The 21,318-nt window shown below is 46.7% G+C and overlaps 3 protein-coding genes across 10 annotated transcripts; all 3 read right to left on the bottom strand.

Moving 5' to 3' along the window:
* Positions 1–142: 142 nt before the first annotated feature.
* On the bottom strand, positions 143–8,155 carry LOC134016153 (adhesion G protein-coupled receptor L1-like). The gene is made up of 5 exons (XM_062455557.1): positions 7,241–8,155; positions 3,698–3,822; positions 3,214–3,427; positions 2,552–2,661; positions 143–165 (listed from the first exon to the last, which is right to left on the bottom strand). The coding sequence occupies exons 2-5, from the start codon at positions 3,765–3,767 to the stop codon at positions 143–145; spliced, it is 417 nt and encodes a 138-aa protein (XP_062311541.1). The 5' UTR covers positions 3,768–3,822; positions 7,241–8,155.
* A 265-nt stretch (positions 8,156–8,420) lies between these two features.
* Positions 8,421–14,793, bottom strand: LOC134016145 (NACHT, LRR and PYD domains-containing protein 12-like). Of its 8 annotated transcripts, XM_062455543.1 has the most exons (9): positions 12,944–14,793; positions 11,985–12,179; positions 11,269–11,442; positions 10,760–10,960; positions 10,355–10,525; positions 10,054–10,203; positions 9,614–9,663; positions 9,276–9,354; positions 8,421–9,224 (listed from the first exon to the last, which is right to left on the bottom strand). In XM_062455543.1, the coding sequence occupies exons 1-9, from the start codon at positions 14,719–14,721 to the stop codon at positions 8,756–8,758; spliced, it is 3,267 nt and encodes a 1,088-aa protein (XP_062311527.1). In that variant the 5' UTR covers positions 14,722–14,793; the 3' UTR covers positions 8,421–8,755. The 8 variants fall into 8 exon arrangements, with proteins under 8 accessions (XP_062311527.1, XP_062311526.1, XP_062311533.1 ...); XM_062455542.1 differs by having other exon boundaries at positions 8,421–9,354; XM_062455549.1 differs by lacking the exon at positions 10,760–10,960.
* A 2,816-nt stretch (positions 14,794–17,609) lies between these two features.
* On the bottom strand, positions 17,610–20,850 carry nxnl1 (nucleoredoxin like 1). The gene is made up of 4 exons (XM_062455550.1): positions 20,771–20,850; positions 20,337–20,492; positions 19,924–20,105; positions 17,610–19,119 (listed from the first exon to the last, which is right to left on the bottom strand). The coding sequence occupies exons 2-4, from the start codon at positions 20,478–20,480 to the stop codon at positions 18,759–18,761; spliced, it is 687 nt and encodes a 228-aa protein (XP_062311534.1). The 5' UTR covers positions 20,481–20,492; positions 20,771–20,850; the 3' UTR covers positions 17,610–18,758.
* Between the last annotated feature and the right edge of the window lie 468 nt (positions 20,851–21,318).

Below are 21,318 nucleotides of genomic sequence, written 5' to 3'. Positions count from 1 at the left end.
GGAAGGAAGGAGGGAGGGAGAAGAGGGATTCAGAGAGGAGAGGAAAGACAAGAGCAGGAGAGGATTAGGAAGTGTTACGTGTGTGCAGATATGCGTGTGTGTGTGCGTGCGTGTGTGCGTGTGTAGGTGAGGTAGAAGACACCTAGGGGGCGGGCTTTATTTTCCCTGGGCGAATGAGAGGACAGGTTAGTTTACACATAGAGCACATGGATTGGTCGACCAACGTGTCAATCACAATATGGCCTTGCATGCATTGCACACACACACGTTCTCCCTGTCTCTCTCTCTCTCTCTCTCTCGCTCTATCGTTCTTGCTCTCTCTCTCGTTCTCGCTCTCTCTCTCACACACTCACATCCATTTGGTCTTATTTCTTATTTTTCCTCAGAGAGACAAATAAGGGTGCGTTCCTTTGGGAAGAAAGGATGAGAGAGGAGAACGAGGAGGAAGGGAACCAGGAAAGGGGAGGTTAATGATCAATATATACAGAGAGAGAGTGTGTGTGTGTGGGGAGAGAGAGAGAGAGGGGTGGGGAGTAAGGGAGAGTGACTGCGTGTAGGTAATTCTGGGGAGAAAGAATTAGTGAAGAAAAGAGAAAAGAAACTGAGCGAGAGAGAGAAAGAGAGAGAGGGAGAGAGAACTTGGAAAGAGAGGGAGAGAGAGGGAGAGAGAACTTGGAAAGAGAGGGAGAGAGAGGGAGAGATTAAAGGGTAGACTATGAGCAGGGAAAAGAGGAAGAAAGAGAGAATACAGGGAAAGAAAAAAAGGGGCAACATCCAGCATGACCACGAAACAACAACCTGGGGGTGAAAAGAGGAAGAGATGGAGGGAGAGAGAGAGGGAGAGAGGAGGGAGAGAGGAGGAAGAGAGGAGGGAGAGAGAGGGAGAGGAGGGAGAGAGGAGGGAGAGGAGGGAGAGAGGAGGGAGAGAGGAGGGAGAGAGGAGGGAGAGAGGAGGGAGAGGAGGGAGAGAGGAGGGAGAGAGGAGGGAGAGAGGAGGGAGAGAGGAGGGAGAGAGGAGGGAGAGGAGGGAGAGAGGAGGGAGAGAGGAGGGAGAGAGGAGGAAGAGAGGAGGGAGAGGAGGAGAGAGGAGGGAGAGAGGAGGGAGAGAGGAGGAAGAGAGGAGGGAGAGGAGGGAGAGAGGAGGGAGAGGAGGGAGAGGAGGGAGAGAGGAGGGAGAGAGGAGGGAGAGAGGAGGGAGAGAGGAGGGAGAGAGGAGGGAGAGGAGGGAGAGGAGGGAGAGAGGAGGGAGAGAGGAGGGAGAGAGGAGGGAGAGAGGAGGGAGAGGAGGGAGAGAGGAGGGAGAGAGGAGGGAGAGGAGGGAGAGGAGGGAGAGGAGGGAGAGAGGAGGGAGAGAGGAGGGAGAGAGGAGGGAGAGGAGGGAGAGAGGAGGGAGAGAGGAGGGAGAGGAGGGAGAGAGGAGGGGGAGAGGAGGGAGAGAGGAGGGGGAGAGGAGGGGGAGAGAAGGAAGAGAGGAGGGGGAGAGGAGGGAGAGAGGAGGGGGAGAGGAGGGGGAGAGAAGGAAGAGAGGAGGGGGAGGAGGGAGAGAGGAGGGAGAGAGGAGGGGGAGAGATTTGCAGGACAAAAGGACAGAAGTGAAAGGGAATGAGAAAAGAGAGAGCGAAGAGTGAGAGATAGATAGAAGAGGGTGAGGAACAGGAAGAGGAGGAGGAGGAGGAGGAGAAGAGTCAAGATGCTACGGCGTGTTGGTATTACCTTTTTGGTCCACTTCTACTCAAGCAGGAAAAAGAGAGGGAGAGAAAGAAGAGAGAGAGAGTCAGAGGATGAATGAAGGAAAGAAAGAGAGAATAAAAGAGATCATACGACGAGGAACGGTCATCCATGAAAAAGAGAGAAATTAGAAATCCCCCTCCACCCTCCACCCTCCACCCAGCTCCTGCAGGGAAAAGAAAGTCATTTGTCACTCCTGAGAGACACACACACACACAGTCACTCACACGCTCATGCACACACACACACACACAGTCACTCACATGCTCGTGCACACACGCACAAACACACACTATACACACAGATATGCATCACACACACTCATGCACACACACCAGTCACAACTTGTCTTTAGCCTGTAGAACTGTAATGAAACACTGTGAATGAACAAAGAGTTTAAAAGATGACCTGTGTGTGTGTGTGTGTGTGTGTGCGTGTGAAAGAAATGACAGAGAGAGAATGTTAGAGTGATGTTGTTAGTGGAAGAGGGTTAGCTAGAGCTGACACTGTAAGGGAGGGTGTGTGTGTGTGTACGTACTGTAAGGGTGTGTGTGTACGTACTGTAAGAGAGTGTGTGTGTACGTACTGTAAGAGAGTGTGTGTGTACGTACTGTAAGGGTGTGTGTACGTACTGTAAGGGAGGGTGTGTGTGTGTGTACGTACTGTAAGGGATGGTGTGTGTGTGTGTGTACGTACTGTAAGGGTGTGTGTGTACGTACTGTAAGAGAGTGTGTGTGTGTACTTACTGTAAGAGAGTGTGTGTGTACATACTGTAAGGGATGGTGTGTGTGTGTACGTACTGTAAGGGTGTGTGTGTACGTACTGTAAGGGACACACTCGTACTGGATCTCCAGGTACTTGTATGTTCCAGGACACGGGTCAGGGAACACATCCACCCCCGCTACCACCACACACTGGGTCCTGTTGTTACACCTGGGGGGAGGAGGGAGGGAGGGAGGCAGAGAGAGAGAGGGGAGAGGGAGGGAGAGAGAGAGAGAGAGGGGAGAGGGAGGGAGAGAGAGAGAGAGAGAGGGGAGAGGGAGGGAGAGAGAGAGGGGGGAGGGAGGGAGAGAGGGAGAGAGAGAGAGGGGGGAGGGAGGGAGAGAGAGAGAGGGGGGAGGGAGGGTGTATTACAGTATTGATCTGGTATTCTTGGAAAACACTGATGAGAACAGGGAGAGACTGGCGCCATCGCTGTACACATACACACGCGCACACCACACACTTACACAGACACTATACATGCTTACACAGACACTACACACACACACACTTACACAGACACTACACACACACACACACTTACACAGACACTAAACACACTTCCAACTTAAGTAAACAAACTGTCATCTGTCATCTGTCATGTTCAAGTTCATTGATTCATGTACACACACATTTTACTCCCCAGCCCCCCCAAACACACGTTACCACACACACATACACACAACCTAACACACACTCATACACAAGCTAACACACACACACCTCTGGGACATGATCTTGAGGGCGTCGGGGAGGTAGCACTGGGTGTTCTCCATCTGGAACGGGTCGGCGTCGCAGATCTTGTCGTCCGTGCGGCCGTAGTTGGCCGTCTCCACCATCACAACATCACTTCCTGGGCAGCGCAGCTCGATGGGGTAGCCCTCGCACGCCAGCTCCCTCCGGAGGAGACCGAAGGGCATGGCGGCCCGAGACATGGCTGGGGGGGGGTAAAATCAGCAGGAGATCCCTCCTTCCCTCCTCCTCCCCTCATCCCTCCTCCTCCCCTCATCCCTCCTCCTCCCCTCATCCCCCCTTCCTCATCCCTCCTCCTCCCCTCATCCCCCCTTCCTCATCCCTCCCCCCCTTCATTCCGTCATCCCCCCATACTCCGTCCCCGATCCCTCCTGTCCCTCCATCCCTCCTCCTTTCCCTCCCTTCTTCCCTCCCTCCTCCCTCATCATCCCCTCATGAAGGGTGTGATACCCACCTTGCCCAGAGGGGGCGACGTGCGCCAGGGTCAGCATGCACACCCCCAGGAACCAAAGAGAGTGTGCCATGGCGGAGAGGGGAAGAGTTAGGGAGCGACACCACCGTCACACGCTTGAAGACAACCTGTGGAGACGAGAGATGCAGAATCAGATCCTTAAATATCAACTGAGAGTTCACAGGGGTACCACATGAAGGATGGGGAGAGAGGGAGAGAGAGAGTGCGAGAGATATAGAAAGAGATGGAGAGAAGGAGAGAGAGGCAGGGAGACAGAGATAATAAGAGAGAGACAGAGGGAAATAGAGGCAGAGAGACTGAGAGAGAGAAGAAGAGGAAGAGAGAGAGAGAGAGAGGAGACAAGCAGAGCTGTGGAATTGTTCCTCAATCTGCTGTTGCCATGGTGATACCACGTCACAGGCACAGAGAGAGAGTCGGTGAGAAAATATTCTTTGTTTGCAAGAGGTGTGTGTGTGTGTGTGAGAGAGACAGAGAGAGAGACACAGAGAGAGAGACAGAGACAGAGAGAGAGACACAGAGAGAGAGACAGAGAGAGAGACAGAGACAGTAAGAGAGACAAAGAGAGAGACAGAGACAGAGACACAGAGACAGAGACAGAGAGAGAGACAGAGAGAGAGACAGAGACAGAGAGAGAGACAGAGACAGAGAGAGAGAGACAGAGACACAGAGAGAGAGACAGAGACAGAGAGAGAGACAGAGACAGAGAGAGACAGAGAGAGAGAGAGAGACAGAGACAGAGAGAGAGACAGAGACACAGAGAGAGAGACAGAGACACAGAGAGAGAGACAGAGACACAGAGAGACAGAGAGAGAGGTGTTAATGTTGTCAACAGAAGGACTCTGCACAATCTGGATTTGTGTGTTTTTGTGAACATTCTGTAGGTGTGTATGTGTGCCTGTGCATAAGTATGTGTGTGTATTAGTGTTTGTATGTCCTGTGTGTGTGTGTGTGTGTGTGTGTGTGTGTGTGTGTGTGTGCGTGTGTGTGTGTATGCATGTGTGTGTGTGTGTGTGTTTATTCCTGAGGTTCTTTCCATCTCCTAGTTAAGTAATGATGGCAGACAGATTTAGGTCACTTCACCATACAGAGGGACAACACACACACACACACAAATACATACATACATACATACATGCATACATACATACATGCATACAGTATACACACACACAAACCAGGTTAAATCCTAACCCTACAAATGTAACCTTTCTCACACACGCACACACACACACACACACACACACTGGACAAAATATGCTCAAAACCCTCCAGGAAGATAATCTCTCATGGTCAACAATCTTTCTGTCTGTCTCTTTCTTTCTCACACACATACACACACACACACCCCTGAGTGTTGATGCAGAAGAAGTAGAGCAGGGCCACTGATGGGCCTTGACAAAGCCACCCACCCAGTCCTCTCTCTGCACTTCCCCACTCCTCACTCCACACACCCTGGCTAGGGACCAAATCTAGCCCCAGGCCACAGCCCGGCCTACTTGGGTGAAACAGAGAGAGAAAGAGATGGAGAAAGAGAGAGAGAGAGGGAAAAGGACAGAGAGAGGGAGGGGAAGAGAGAGAAGGACAGAGAGAGAGAGAGGGAGAGGACGTGTGTACTATGCTAGAGGACACCTAGTAAACGACCCCACCGCCACACAAACAAACATAACAGGGTACCGTGTACCTCCGCCACTGCAAATAACACATTGTGCTACTTCTCACATAACAATACTATGGTGAATCATTTAACACTTGATTCACGAATCAGAGATGACTCCCAGGTGTTCTTCCTTCAGGTCTGCCAGCAAACAGGTGATTCAGACACTGCATGCACATCCTTAGGTCGTAAGATAGACACCTGCTTGGCTTGCAACTTCATACCCTCTCTCTCTCTCTCTCTCTCTCTCTCTCTCTCTCTCAAGAGATTGCAAGATAATCAAGCCCCAGATGCACAAACATACAGAGATAGATGCAGACTAGTGCAGTGCCCGGGTCTACATTTCACACTGGGACTCCATGCTAATGTTAGCTGCTGAAAGACAGAATTTAGGGAGGAGGGAGGAGAGTAGAAAAGGAGGAGAAAGGGAGGGAGGAGAGAGAGAGGGATGAGAGAGAGAGAGGGATGAGAGAGAGAGGGATGAGAGAGAGAGAGGGATGAGAGAGAGAGAGAGGGATGAGAGAGAGAGAGGGATGAGAGAGAGAGGGATGCGAGAGATTGCTTGCTTTAGGGTGTGGGTCATTGATGCACAATACATACGCATAAAAAGATGTCCTTATAAAAAGGTAGATAAAGAGAGGAAGTGTGTGTATGGTGGTGTGTGTGTAGTTGTGAAAGGCTGTGTGTGTCGTGTGTGTGTGTGTGTGTGTGCGACTGGCACTGGTTCTTTGAAAGCTTTGAATACATTTGACCGGTGTGTAATCTGGGTTCTGATGTTTGTGGAAGCGTATATTTAGACCTGCAAGAAGATAAATATATACAGTATGTAAATGAACACATGTAAATAAATACATGAGTATGGCCATTTTGACCTCATGCCAGAAACCTATCCAGATGTACGCTTTCCTATTCAAATCACCCTGAACACAAGATCTAACCAAATCTATCTCTGTCTGTCTGTGTGTGTGTCTCTCTCTGTGCGTGCATGTCTCTATGTGTGTGTGTGTGTGTGTGTGTGTGTGTGTGTGTGTGTGTTTGTGGGGCACAGGCAAATTGGAAGATTTTTGTCTTCAGTGGTTGATGTAAATGAGAGCTACCCTGGAGACAGTACACACACACACACGTACACACACACGTACACCCACACACGAAGAAGCTCAGGTGAGTCACATGGAAAGCACTCATTTACAATCATCCTTCTCTGTTAATTTGTCTCCGTCTCCCGCTCTCTCTTTTTCCATTCCTCCTTTCTCTCTTTTTCCACCCAACACACACACAACATAACATAACACACACACCCACAACATAACACACACAACACACGCACACTATGGAGCACACGCAACATAGAACACAACATAACTAACTCACACATGCACACACACAGAAAGGTATCAGAAAATCTGTCTGAGAAACGTGAGTCACCAATCAAAACCCTGTCAGCCAGTAAACCCCTCTCTCTCTCTCTCTCTCTCTCTCTCTATGTCTCTCTCTCTCTTTATCCCTCTCTCTCTCTCTCTCTCTCCCTCCGCTCCGTTCTTTTCTCCTTCCCTCCATCTTGGTTCTCTTTCCCTCTCAATCACTCCTTCTCTATTATTTCTCCTATACAGGCACACACACTTACAGAAACACAGAGGGAAACCGACAGAGAGAGACACGGTGGATTGCTTATTCTAACGAGCATTGAAAAAATTCTCACGTGCGGCATTTCAGCTACCAATCAACATGTGGATATCACACCTCCCGCTGCAGAACGCGCCTGTGTGTGAGTGTGTAAGAGAGATATTTCGGCAGGCCATTCCACTCGGAAGAAATCCTATATAGTAGCCTATTGCTCCTTCACCCGCAGTTTCGTTCCCTCTCGTGCTTACCGTCAGGCCCCCGCTGCGCCGGTACCCCTCCTCCTCGATTGTTCAGTGCGTCTCGTTCATCCTCCGTTTTCGAGCCTCCCCTCTCCTCGCGCCGTCTCCGCCCGTCGTCGTTCAGCCTCTGTTCTCTCCTCCCTTACTCCGTCTCTCCGGTTGAGGCATGAAATTAAATATTTAATGCGCGCGTCCTCCGCGGGCGAGGCCGCGCCGAGGGAAAATGTCACGGTGCAGACAAGAGAATATCCTACGCTGCTCGTAAATCAACACCTACAAATGGAGTGGGGTGATTTAAACAAACCCCATAACGCTAATATGATCACACACACACACACACACTGTAACGGTGTCGATGGCTTTCCCCGCTCGTGCGTCACATCGATTGCACAATTCCCCTGGGATCCTCTCTCGAGCGATGACTGTTACCGCGAAGGATGCTAGATAAGGGCGTGATGAAACAATATTTGAATGAAATTGAAAGCAGACTGAAATTCAAGAGTCTTTTAGCTTCGATTCTATTGCTCGTTCCTGATGTCTCGCTCGAGCCGCAGCTGTTTTCTCTCGAGGCTACGCTTCACTATGGATGTTGAACAGCCTCTAAAAAAAGAAAACACAGGCTTCTGACTCGGCCAATGGCATGCCTCCGTTAGCTGGAGAACGGAAAACCGGAGAGGCGTCAAGGAGACCGTCGGTCCCTTGTCCATCTACCAGATGAACGGACAGACATTTAACGGTTGGAGGACCAGACGATTTACCAGCGCATGTCCCCGAACAGAAGAATGTTCCACAATGGTCTGGAACTCAGGTTTTAACGGATATAGTCGAATGTCGTTAAAATGCAGAGCTGGAAACGCTACATCGCATCATCCTGAGACGCGGGTTCTCTCACTCGCCTCCCTCTCATCGAAGCCCCAGTAGCCGGTGATACAGCACCCCCTCGCGTCCACCACACGCAACAACCGTTATGACATTGGATTCTATTTCGCCTTCTTTTGAGCCTGGTTTTGAACTTTAAAACGATTTGCACAAGTTAGGTTAAGTTAGGTAGGCTATATAAAAAATACTGATCAATATATATTTATTATGAATATGGATGAGTAATAAATTAGGCTTACTTGGCAGATAATTTTTTTTATTGGATGCTAATTTTTGCTTTTTTTCAGTGCACACAAAAATGCTATGTCAGTTGCTATTTGCTTGTGTCTGTTTATTTAGGAAATTACACAAATTACAGTCTCCAATGTAAAAAATTGTTACAGAAATAAAAACCAAGAAACACAGAACCATGAATAACAAACTGTGGGGGAGTTTAGAACAGTGTAATAACCCTGGTCCCTGCTTATTTAATGGACTATATCATTTTATCTTCTAAAGTGTTTGTGATGTTCTGATGTGTGTGTTGATCTGACAAGTGTGTGTGTGTGTGTGGGGGGGGGGGGTTCCACCATCAACAACACATCCAAACAACAGAAGTGGGGCTGTTTCTATGGAGACCCATGTTGTGTTCCTCCAGAAGGAACTTTACTTTACTTTACACAGGGACAGTGAGTTTGAGAACCCAAGCAACATAATGCCAAACCCTGGGTAGAGGGGCTCAGAGAAGGTGCTGTTGAATGTGTACAGGTGGGTCATTGTATCAGAGGAGCTGCTGTAGAAGGACAGAACACCGGCTGGCCAGTCCAGGTAAACTCCTACTCTGCTGGACCGAGATCTGACAGGTATTGAAGTCCCTTCACAATTGTGCTGGACATAGAGTTTAGAACAAGACTTGCCCAGACACCAGGATCTGTCGTTGTGTCCAAGTCTACAGGCTGCACTCCTCCCTCTCCTCCTGATGCTTCTATACGTCACTCCTACCAGATGCCACCCCACCTCCCCCCCCAACTCCACCTCCCAGTAATGGCATCCAGTCAGACCCTCTCTACACAGCACCTGCTGCTGTTCATCAAACCTCTCTGGGTGATCAGGATACAACAGGTCCTCCTCCACCCTCCTGTTGTCCTTCTGTACACCAAACCAATCTGGGAGGTCGTCATCCAACCCCTCCACCCTTCTGTTGCCCTCAGACAGAGAGAGTTTTCTGTGAGCTGTGTTTGGGTCCAGTGTGAGATCACAGACATCTATAGAACAGAGGAGAGAGGCTGGATCAGAACTGTGTGTCTGGATGTTTACATTTCCATCTTGTCAGTGTGTGAGAGGTTGTTTCTGTCAGATGGTCATGTGTGATTTTCTGTCAGAGGATTCTGGGATTGAACCCAGTAAGAGTGGAAGCATTACTGAAGAGGTTAGGGTTAGTGACAAGCAACATAGTGACGCCACCACACACACACACAATATCAACATCAAGTCTCAATGTTGGATGTACAGAACAACACTTACACTTCTTAAGCAGCTGTGGTTTCACCCAGATCTCTTCATTATGGTCCACACTGTGGGAGACAGAGAGGAACAGACAGTCACACACACACACACACACACACACACACACACACACACACACACACACACACACACACACACACACACACACACACACACACACACACACACACACACACTGTGTGTGAAGAGTGGTCAGGAATAGAGATGATTACCAAAGTAAAGGGACCTGGTTGTGTGTGAAGAGTAACAGTAAGAACTAGATATCAGGACCTGACTGTTCTCAGACCAACATGACAAACACAGAGAACGTCAAAATACAAACAGATTCTGTAACCAGGTGACCAGAACCTCACCAAAACATCATTATATAACAATCAACAACTACTCAGCATTAAACCTGGCAAATGAAGAGGAATATATCAGTGACCAACACTAACTTGAGTTTCTCCAGTCTACAGAGTGGACCAGAGAGAACTGTGTCTCCTGGGTGATTGAAGCTCAGGTCCAACTCTCTCAGACGACAGTTTGAGATGAGAGCTGAAGCCAGAGAAGCACAGCCTTCCTCTGTGACTCCACAGAACGACAGCCTGCAGAGAGAAGTGAGGACGTTATAACACTGCTGCCCTCTGCTGGTGGGTGTTGTTGACATCACTGGGTACATTGCTGACAGACATACATTTACTTCTTCAACATGTTCTATGTGTCCCTGTCTGGTTCCATGTGTGTCTGATCACTGACCTCAGGATCTTCAGTCTACAGTGTGGACTCTTCAGTCCATCAGAGAGCAGCTTCACTCCTGAATCCTGCAGGTTGTTGTGACTCAGGTCCAACTCTCTCAGGTGACAGTTTGAGCTGAGAGCTGAAGACAACTTTCTACAACTGTCCTCCGTCAGGTAACACCTTTTCAACCTAAATCAGACATGAGGAAACACATGACAACATGAAGATTAACTCGTAGACAGGAGTGATAAAACAATTAGATATTTCACAAAAGTTAAAATGCATCTATAGTCAAAAGTATTTTCAATGACATGTTCCCATATCATGATCATGTTCATTATAACATCCTCTGCCTGTGACAGTCTATGTCCATCAATGTGTACTGGGTTATTTTAATGTGAAGACTCCTCTACAGGTACTGACCTCAGTATCTCCAGTTTACACTGTGGACCTCTCAGGGCAGCAAGGACAACATTCAAGTCACCATCTTCATCTTCATCATCATCATCATAACCAGACACTGTAATCCCCTCCAGGTGCAGCTCTCTCAGAGGACAGTCTGGTGACTGGAGGGAGGAGGCCAGTGATGCACAGCCCTCATGTCTGAGATCCATGTCCGTCAGTCTGTAGAAACACAACATTCATGAGCAGCAGTGTGGTGAAGTGGTTAAGACTGTTGACTAAAAGCAGCCAGGATTCAAATCCCATATACACCTCTGACATACCTATACTTCAAACAACCTCCCCATCTCTCCTACCTTCTGTGTCCTATACTGTATCTGAAGGACTGTGAGTGGTCTGTAAAACAACTGAGCTAAAATATACTGCTTCATAACTGGCTCTCAGGGTGACTATGTCAAACTAACCAACTGTCCAACAATGCGTTTATGTTTGTGTTGTCATCATGTGAAGACTCCTCTACAGGTACTGACCTCAGTGTCTCCAGTTTACACTGTGGACCTCTCAGGGCAGCAAGGACAACATTCAGGTCACCATCAGACACTCTAACCCGCCCCAAGTGCAGCTCTGTCAGAGGACAGTCTGGTGACTGGAGGAAGGAGGCCAGTGATGCACAGTCCTCAGGGATGAGACTCATGTTAGTCAGTCTGTAGAAACAGAACATTCATGAGCTGCAGTGTGGTGAAGTGGTTAAGACTGTTGACTGGAGGTCTCTTGGGAGCCAGGATTCACATCCCATCCACACCTCTGTCATACCTCTGTGTTTCTCCAGATGCATAAAGATAATATTCTTCCTGTCTTTACAGATAATTTAGTAGTGTTTACACTACTTTGATAAAGCATATGTAATCCATACAGCCAGTGATGTACTAAATGTAAGGCGTGTTTAGAGATACTCTAATTCACTCTGCTGAGTTGAATATTCCCTTTTGAATGGTTACTAAGGTAACCCAGCTAATAGTAACTATGAGTGGCAGACTTATATACATTCAAACAACCTCCCCATCTCTCCTACCTTCTGTGTCCTATACTGTATCTGAAGGACTGTGAGTGGTCTGTAAAACAACTGAACTAAAATATACTGCTTCATAACTGGCTCTCAGGGTGACTATGTCAAACTAACCAACTGTCCAACAATGTGTTCATGTTTGTGTTGTCATCATGTGAAGACTCCTCTACAGGTACTGACCTCAGTATCTCCAGTTTACAGTGTGGACCTCTTAGGGCAGCATAGACAACACTCAGGTCACCATCTTTACCACCATCATCAACAACAGACAGCGTTATCTCCTCCAGGTGCAGCTCTCTCAGAGGACAGTCTGGTGACTGGAGGGAGGAGGCCAGTGATACACAGTCCTCATGTCTGAGAATCATGTCAGTCAGTCTGTAGAAACAGAACATTCATGAGCTGCAGTGTGGTGAAGTGGTTAAGACTGTTGACTGGAGGTCTCTTGGCAGCCAGGATTCACATCACATCCAGGGTTCCCACAACTCCAGAAACCTCAAATTAAAGTTTGTTTTATTGTAATATTAATGTTATTTAAACCTTTGACTTAACGTACTAGATAAACAGACCCCATACTCTATCTTTTAACACGTCTTGATCTACAACCAGGACTATAAACACATTGAATGGAAAACGGAGCGACTTTGTCCGTCATGGTCAGAGGTGTCCGTTAGCAGCTGTAGCAGCTGTTAGCAAGAAGAGCACGAGAAGCTCTGTTCCCGCTGCCCGCGGAACTCAACTGCTGCTCAGAAGACTGTCGTCCCGTAGCTAGCCTGACAACCGATCTGAACAAAACGGTAGCCATCACGACACCGTCCTCTTTGAGTAGTTCAGTGGTGACATTTGAGTGATGGTGACCATATTGTGCAGACAAGGTTGGATTATGGGCCCCCCAGATTTATCTGCACTTACAATGTAAAGCCCCCCCCAGACTGCTTGATGTTTAAACGTGAGCATTTATTTAATTGTTTTTAAATTAATCATCGCTTTGTTTCCCACAATCTAAAGTATTTTTACAATGTTCAAAGTTATTATGCCGAGTTCCATTTCAATTACCAGTGTAAAACTCAAAACGGAATTTAGCAAAATGTCCACATCAACATATGTGATGCATTGCATGCAAGTTTAAGATGAATACCTACACAGCTTTTCTGCATTTCCTCACTGCTGGGACCAATCTGTTCCGCCCCTGGATATCTATGTTGTATTTCCTCTGGTCCAACTCATCCAGCTCGCCTTGTGACATCAGAAGTGCATTAGCCAGCGCTGAGCAGTGATCCCCTGAGAGAGCACGTTCTTGTCGATCTGGTGACGTGAGGAACTGGTGAATGTCCTCATGTACTGAACTGTCGTTCATCTCAGTCAAGCAGAGGAAGAGGTTGACGTGCCTCTCTGGTGAGATATTCTCTACGTCTGGCTTCCTGAGGTATTTCTTCATCTCCTCATCAGTCTCTGAGATGTTGTCTATCTGGGGCAGAAGGCCTTGTAAGAGAGTCTGGTTGGACTCCAGTGAGATGCCAAGAAGGAAGCGGAGGAACAGGTCCAGGTGTCCATTCTTACTCTGTAGAGCTTTATCCACGACTCTCTTCAGCAACTCATGCAGGGGCAGCTCTGCAGACACGTTCTCCAGGAAGGACTCCAGAGCACTGATGTTCTTGGTGACACAGCAGTAAAACACATAGAGAGCAGCGAGGAACTCTTGAAAGCTCAGGTGCATAAAGCAGTACATCTTCTTCTTAGACAGCCCACGTTCTACCTTCAGGATTTCTGTGCACAGTCCACATTTCACTGCAGCTTCATCAACATCAATCCCACATTTTCTCAGGTCTTTCTCATTGAATATTACACTCCCCTTCACCAGCTGTTCGAATGCTAGCTGTCCTAGTTTCAGCATCAAGTCTTTACTTAATTCTAAAACCTTCTCGTCATCCATGTCAGTTACCCCCTGATACTTTTCGAATCCACACTTTGTTTGAGTAATCAGGAAGTGAATGTACATTTCAGTCAGACTTTGGGGGATTTTTCCACTGTTGTTTTCTCTCAACATGTGTTCTAGGACCTTGGCGATAATCCAACACATGATAGGAATGTAACACATGATGTAAAGGCTCCTTGTGGTCCTGATGTGTTCGATGATTCTGTTGGCCAGGTCCTCATCATCAGAAAATCTCTTCCTGAAGTATTCAAGCCTCTGTTCTTCTTGGAACCCTCGAACTTCTGTCTCCAGGTTGATGTTGACGGTTCTGCGGGGGATCTGACTGGCTGCTGCAGGTCGGGAGGTTATCCAGAGGAGAGCAGAGGGAAGCAGATTCTTCTTCATGATGTTGGTCAGCAGAACATCAACTGGACAATCCTTCGTAACATCAGACACTCTCTCATTGTGTTGGAAATCCAGAAGACATCTGCTTTCATCAATCCCATCCAAGATGAACAGAACTTTGTGGTTGTTGAATTTCTCCACATCTTCTATGTCTTTAAGCTCTGGATGAAATTCCTTCAGAAGACCTTGAAGACTGAAGTCACCTTTCATCAAATTCAGCTCTCGGAATGGAAGCACAAAGATGAAATCTATATCCTGATTGGATTTCTCTTCTGCCCAGTCTAGAATGAACATGTGCACTGAGATGGTTTTTCCAATGCCAGCGATGCCCTTCGTCAGCACAATCTTTGTCTCTTGTTCACCTCGGGGATTGAAGATGTCACTATAGTGGACTGGCCTTTCTGATGATGGTTTGCCCTTGGATGGATACACAGTCTGCATGATCTCATGTTCTTTATTGACCCCTTTACTCTCCCCTGTTGTCATGTAAAGTGGTATGAAGATGCTGTTGAGGAGAGTTCTCTCATCTCCGGTTCCCTCCATGGTCTCAGCAAACTCCTCCCTCAGTCTGGCTTTATTCTTCTCTTTGAACGGCTGCATGTCAATAACTGGAAGGAGGAACAAGATTACGTCCACAATCTAATACACGTCCTCAAGCCACTAAACCAAACAGTCTCCCATTAGACCAAGAGGGAGTCCTTGTGATCCGAGGTGTGTGAGACGGTCGTAGTGGGAAGTGTTTTTGGTCTAATGACCGGAGGTAGTGGATGCTACTGGAGACCTCGACTTACTGCAGAAGAAGAGAGAGAAAGAGTCAACAGTTTTCTGTGTTCTTATTAATTTGTTATCAGTTTGTGTTGTGAGATTATAATGGTGGTTTTACCCTGGCTGGGTGTCACTGTGCTGTGCTGCCTGACATCTTGAGTCTGACAGAACAAAACATGAGAAGAACGATTCAGACACAAATACACAGAATGCAATATTCAACTACACACATTCAAATCTAAGGTACCCAAATACAACACCAACATTGTCTTCCATAATATTGTAGTTTGCTGTCTATGTTCTGGGAGATCCAGTATAATGAATCAGTAACAGTCTCTTGTGCTCGTCACTGATAAATCGACCATTTTAAGTTTAAATGTTTATGTCCTGGGAGTCAGATGGCTGAGCGGTTAGGGAGTCGGGCTATTAATCAGAAGGTTGTTGGTTCGATTCCCGGCTGTACAAAAATGACGTTGTGTCCTTGGGCAAGGCACTTCACCCTACTTGCCTCGGGGGAATGTCCCTGTACTTACTGTAAGTCGCTCTGGATAAGAGCGTCTGCTAAATGTAAATGTAGTACAACATTTTCTAAACTTCTAACTTCTCCTTTAAACAGGTGTTACCTTTCCTTTCAGCAGTGGAGATGTTGACACTCATGTTGACAGTCTGGATCTGGGAGTTGACGAAACTGGGGGCGACGACATTGCTGTGATGCTGGGCTGTGATGGAGGAGAGAGTAGCTGCTCTCTGCTGCCCCGTGTGGCAGGCAGCTGTAAATACATGTCCCATTATTGTGCTTCTACCATTTTATATTTAAAGCTTTCTTTTCATTTTTAATCAATTTATTGTTTTGATTAGACTGGCTGCACATCAGTTTTTACCTCATTACATTATATCTATAAAAAATATATATAATTTGACTTGAAAATAGGAATTACACTTCACAGTAACATGATGCAGGTATGTTGGATCTCACCTTGACTAGTCCTTCCTGCCTCCGCATCTTCTCTCCTCTGTTCAGGACACTTGTTCTCCATCTCTCCGTCCCTCCAGAGTGGACAGCAGCTTCTGCTGGTGGAAGTCTTAAGTGGAATAAAGTGTTGTACATGATCCTGCTCCAAGACATCCATTGTATCCTCACTTATATGAGAAATGTAATGTGTCCAGTAGATGGCGTGTTAGCCTACCATGGTCTGTACACATCTAATGAAAATCTACAGCTATGCAGAATAAATAGTAAAACTTCGTTTTCGTCACAAATATTGGAAAATTATTATTCCTAGAATATGAACCCATTTTCACATCCCATGTCAAATTAAACGATGTACAACTAGATTATGGCCTACGCTATAACGCTCTAGCAGTCCCGGATAGCTCTAATAACATTACGTAAGCAAAACACTAGGCAACTTAAAATATTCCACCCTATTTCTGGTCTACTGAGTATGTAAGCCTTCGTCTCCTGTTGGCTTTACTGACAGAATTGCAACGTTTAAGTAAATTGTAATTTACAAGACAGGACTAATACTGAATATGACCTGAAAGAAGGAAGTCGGTTAACAAATCTGACTCAAAGTAGTTGACTGATTTATCTACGACATTCAAATCACAAAGGCGTTTTAATCATCTACCTACCTGTTGAGAGAGAGAGTGAGGCGGCGGAGATCGATGGACTTTGTACTTTGAGTCTTTAGCCTTAGGCTACTTCCTTATTGAGTTTTGAACTCCGCCTCTCGGTGTATGGAACGCCGAGTTAGTCAAAATTAAATAAATAAATAGGTAAATAAATTGATAAATACATACATAAATGAATATGTACAAAATAAATCTACAATGTGTGCCAAAATAATACATCCTGACAAGCCATGCTGATCAATTTGATCTATAAGGCCAGCATGCGATCTCTGACACGACTAATGTCTTCCATCATCTACCGAATCTAGGTGTCCCTATCTGCCTTCGATCTTGTGTGGAGCTGCGTTGGTCTGAAGATAACCACGCCCCTCTCGTTTGCATGTGAGATCGGAAATAAATACAGCACAGAAATAAATGTGGTGTGGAAATATATGTGGAAATAAATGTGGTGTGTAAAAGTCTCAAAAAATAAATAAATGTGGTATTAGGAAATAAAAGTCCCATGAAATAAATATATGTTGTCTTTACAAAAACTTCATTTTGAAATAAATAAATGTATTTATTTATTGATGTCGGTAAATGGATTTAGCTATATAATTATATAATGCTATATTTATATATGTATTGCCATCTTTTTTTAATTTCAGAATTTATTTCATAGCCATATTTATTTATGTATGTATTTATCTATTTATTTACCTATTTATTTATTTATTTATTTAATTTTGACTAACTCTGCGTTCCATATCGGTGTAGCCAGAGCCATAGAAGCCGCTTGCACCTTGACCAGCGGTGGCGCTAATACCTCGGCTACACCTGAAAAGAGGGCCTGAGGCCCCTTCTCATCGAAGGCCCAGTAGCCGGTGATACAGCGCCCCCTCGCGTCCACCACACGCAACAACCGTTGACATTGGATTCTATTTCGCCTTATTTTGCGCCTGGTTTTGAATTTGAAAAACCTTTGCACATTTTAAGTTAGGTAGGCTACATAAAAAATACAGACCAATATATATATTTATTATGAAAGGCCTACTTCGCAGATATTTGTTTTTATTGGATGCAAATCTTTGCTTTTTTCAGTGCACACAAAAATGCTGTCAGTTGCTATTTTCTTGTGTCTGTTTATTTTGGAAATTACACAAATTACAGTCTCCAATGTTATGGATGGATGGATGGACATCGTTATAATAGTGAGAATTGAGCGCCGAAGACAAATACTTTCCTGAAAAAATGTTTGACAATAAATGAAAGCCGAGTCGGTCTGCAACCATCCCGGCTGCAACATCTCCTTACATACATGTTGCATAATGGAACAATGTGCTTGGCTAACCTTTCATACAGTTCCCGGTAGTCGAGGTAATCGTGCCACAACTACTTACAGAGACAGAGATTCCTGGAATTATAGATAGATATCAAGTCACTCGATGTCGACATGGTGGGTCCGTGTCGAGATAGGTAGTCTGTGAGACTCACTTGTCGAGTTACTTTATTTACTTGACATGTATTTGTGTAATTTACTTTACATTACCTTGAAACAGAGGTCAGAAAATATCCGCCACTAGAGAGATAAATATTAGAATGACGTGAAATCATGAAAAAAATAATCATATAAAGGAATATAAATGAGAAAATGTGTGGTTTTGTTTGATTATGTCACAGTTAGGCTACATGTCATCCATAAATCGTTACTTAATGGTATTTACATTTACCGGCCTAAATCGGCCAAAACAGGTAGTACAGACTTCATGAAAAAGAAAAACGATGTTGCACCCTACTCCTCAATTTGGGATTACTTCTTGACAACTAACAGATTTTGTCCATAGCCTTCTGGTTAGAAAATGCTAAGGTGTGGTTAGCATGACCTTTTTCAGCCATTTTAAACCAATCACTCAGATTAGTTAGATTGTTAGCTAGCTTGTTAGCCCCTTGCCAACTACCCACACCATTACAATTGGCCTTTCTAAAGCAGGATCTTGCACTTGTTATCCCAGCACAGTTGTGTGCGCTAGCTGCAGTTGGCTGCTAGCAGGTTAGCTAGCCAAAATCACGCTACAAGATGAACCTCTATCCATGGTCTCAGCAACCATGCATTCATTGAAGGATGTTACAATCAGCCAATCAAGGACCAGACAAGATGGACACCAACCAATCACTAGAGAGTATTCAGATGATTGACTCAATCCTACTGAAGTTAAAACTCCGCCCTCTCTTTTTGTCCTTGTGTCCTTCAAACATCTTCACCCCCAAGCCCCTCCTCCTCCTCCCTCTCCTCCCTCCCCTCCCACATTCCCCCCTCCCTCCTCTTCCTCCTCTCCCCCCCCTCCCCACCCTCTCTTCTTCTTCTTCTTCTTCTTGTCCTCCACCTTGTACTTGATCCTCCGCAGGGGGTCGGTCATGCTGCGCATCTTGGTCTCGTCAAACTCCTCGTTGATCAGGAAGTTCCTGTCGATAAGCTCCGCCCCTTCCTGCCAGTTGCGGAAGCAGTCCGTGCCCAGGCTGCAGATCTCCTGGACGGCGTTGGATGAGAGGACGGAGGAGTCGGGGCGTAGCACCACCACCCTGGGGAAGTCCTCCACCTCGAACATGGACTCCAGCTCCCTGACACACACACACACACACATGTTATACACACACACACATGTTATACACTCCTCCACCTCGAACATGGACTCCAGCTCCCTGACACACACACACACACACATGTTATACACTCCTCCACCTCGAACATGGACTCCAGCTCCCTGACACACACACACACACACATGTTATACACACACACCTCGAACATGGACTCCAGCTCCCTGACACACACACACACACACATGTTATACACACACACCTCGAACATGGACTCCAGCTCCCTGACACACACACCCACACACATGTTATACACTCCTCCACCTCGAACATGGACACCAGCTCCCTGACACACACACCCACACACATGTTATACACCCACACACATGTTATACACCCACACACATGTTATACACACACACATGTTATACACCCACACACATGTTATACACACACACACGTTATACACACACCTGTTATACATACACACACATGTTATACACACACACACATGTTATACACACACACACATGTTATACACACACACACGTTATACACACACCTGTTATACACACACACACATGTTATACACACACACACGTTATACACACACCTGTTATACACCCACACACATGTTATACACACACACACATGTTATACACACACACACATGTTATACACACACACACGTTATACACACACCTGTTATACATACACACACATGTTATACACCCACACACATGTTATACACACACACACATGTTATACACACACACACGTTATACACACACCTGTTATACATACACACACATGTTATACACACACCTCCTGTAGGGATCCTCGTAGGCCAGGAACAGGCAGCGCTTGGGAAGCTCTTTGAGGAAGCTGTCCAGCTGCTCTTCTGATTGGTCGAGGCTGATGTAAAGGAGGACCAGCTGGGCCGAGCGTTCCACGTAGAACTCGTCTGTCAGGCGCTTGAAGAAGTTCTTCAGTGTGGGGGCAAACTCCTGCACACACACACACATTCACAGTCACACACACACAGTCACAAACGTAAACACAGACATAAAATCACTCACATACACAAACTGTTTCTAACCCAAATTCTCCAGAGGTAGACATACACACACGTGCACACGTACACACACAACTGCACACACACACACCTGCACACACACACCTGCACACACACACACCTGCACACACACTCGCACACACACACCTGCACACACACACACCTGGCAGCGCTCGCAGTCTGCAGATCCGAAGAACAGCAGCAGGATGCGGTTCTGCAGGCGCAGCACGATCTCTTTCTCCGTGTCCAGCTCGTCTCGATCACGGTTGTTCTTCACTAGAACCCTGCCCAGGAACAAGTCCACCATGGTGGGAGAGGCCTGACACACACACACACACACACAGACAGATACACACACACAGACACACACACAGACACACACACTTTTTAATGCAGTGATTTTCATATGATTGTATGTTCATATATATTTGTGTATATGTCTCTGTGTGTATTTCCATGTGTGTGTATTTGCATGTGTGTGTGTGTGTGTGTGTGTGTGTTAAAATAGCAAAGCCTTTTGCCAAGACGCGGACACAAAGCACACGACTCAATCCCCAGTCGCCACGGCAACTTGACACCTTTGATCATTTGTCTCACCTTGTCTCACAGGAAACTCCCAGAGTTCAATGTCTCTCTTCTCCGTCTTCTCTCTCCTCTCTCGCTCTTCTTCTCTTGTCACTCCCTCCTGTTGGGGGGTCTCACTCCGTCTCTCCCTCCGTTACTGTCTCTCCTCTCCCCCTCCTGCAAGCTCCTTACACTGTTTATCCTGTCTCTCCCCCTCCTGCAAGCTCCTTACACTGTTTATCCTGTCTCTCCCCCTCCCTTCCCTCTTTGTTGATTAACTTTCTCTCCCTCCACCCTTCTTGAGAGGGGGATTAGTGAGGCGGTGGAGGGAGGGGGTGAGGGGCAGACAGGTGAGTGAGGCGGTGGAGGGAGGGGGTGAGGGGCAGACAGGTGAGTGAGGCGGTGGAGGGAGGGGGTGAGGGGCAGACAGGTGAGTGAGGCGGTGGAGGGAGGGGGTGAGGGGCAGACAGGTGAGTGGGGCGGTGGAGGGAGGGGGTGAGGGGCAGACAGGTGAGTGAGGCGGTGGAGGGAGGGGGTGAGGGGCAGACAGGTGAGTGAGGCGGTGGAGGGAGGGGGTGAGG

Source organism: Osmerus eperlanus, unplaced genomic scaffold (genome assembly GCF_963692335.1).
Source record: "Osmerus eperlanus unplaced genomic scaffold, fOsmEpe2.1 SCAFFOLD_182, whole genome shotgun sequence".
Classification (NCBI taxonomy): Eukaryota; Metazoa; Chordata; class Actinopteri; order Osmeriformes; family Osmeridae; genus Osmerus; species Osmerus eperlanus.
The sequence above is the reverse complement of the archived record's forward strand: the minus strand, read 5'-3'. Positions and strand labels throughout refer to the sequence as shown.

Coding starts and splice junctions, on each gene's coding strand:
- LOC134016153 (XM_062455557.1), bottom strand. CDS start 3,767: ATGGCACACTCTCTTTGGTTCCTGGGGGTGTGCATGCTGACCCTGGCG. Junction 3,428..3,697: donor CGTCGCCCCCTCTGGGCAAG/GTGGGTATCACA, acceptor ACCCCCCCCCAG/CCATGTCTCGGGCCGCCATG. Junction 2,662..3,213: donor CTCAAGATCATGTCCCAGAG/GTGTGTGTGTGT, acceptor TCCTCCCCCCAG/GTGTAACAACAGGACCCAGT.
- LOC134016145 (XM_062455542.1), bottom strand. CDS start 14,721: ATGCAGCCGTTCAAAGAGAAGAATAAAGCCAGACTGAGGGAGGAGTTT. Junction 12,180..12,943: donor AGGAAATGCAGAAAAGCTGT/GTAGGTATTCAT, acceptor CTGTTTCTACAG/ACTGACTGACATGATTCTCA. Junction 10,526..10,759: donor TGTAAACTGGAGATACTGAG/GTCAGTACCTGT, acceptor TGTCTGATTTAG/GTTGAAAAGGTGTTACCTGA.
- nxnl1 (XM_062455550.1), bottom strand. CDS start 20,480: ATGGTGGACTTGTTCCTGGGCAGGGTTCTAGTGAAGAACAACCGTGAT. Junction 20,106..20,336: donor CAGACTGCGAGCGCTGCCAG/GTGTGTGTGTGT, acceptor GTGTGTGTGCAG/GAGTTTGCCCCCACACTGAA. Junction 19,120..19,923: donor TACGAGGATCCCTACAGGAG/GTGTGTGTATAA, acceptor TGTGTGTGTCAG/GGAGCTGGAGTCCATGTTCG.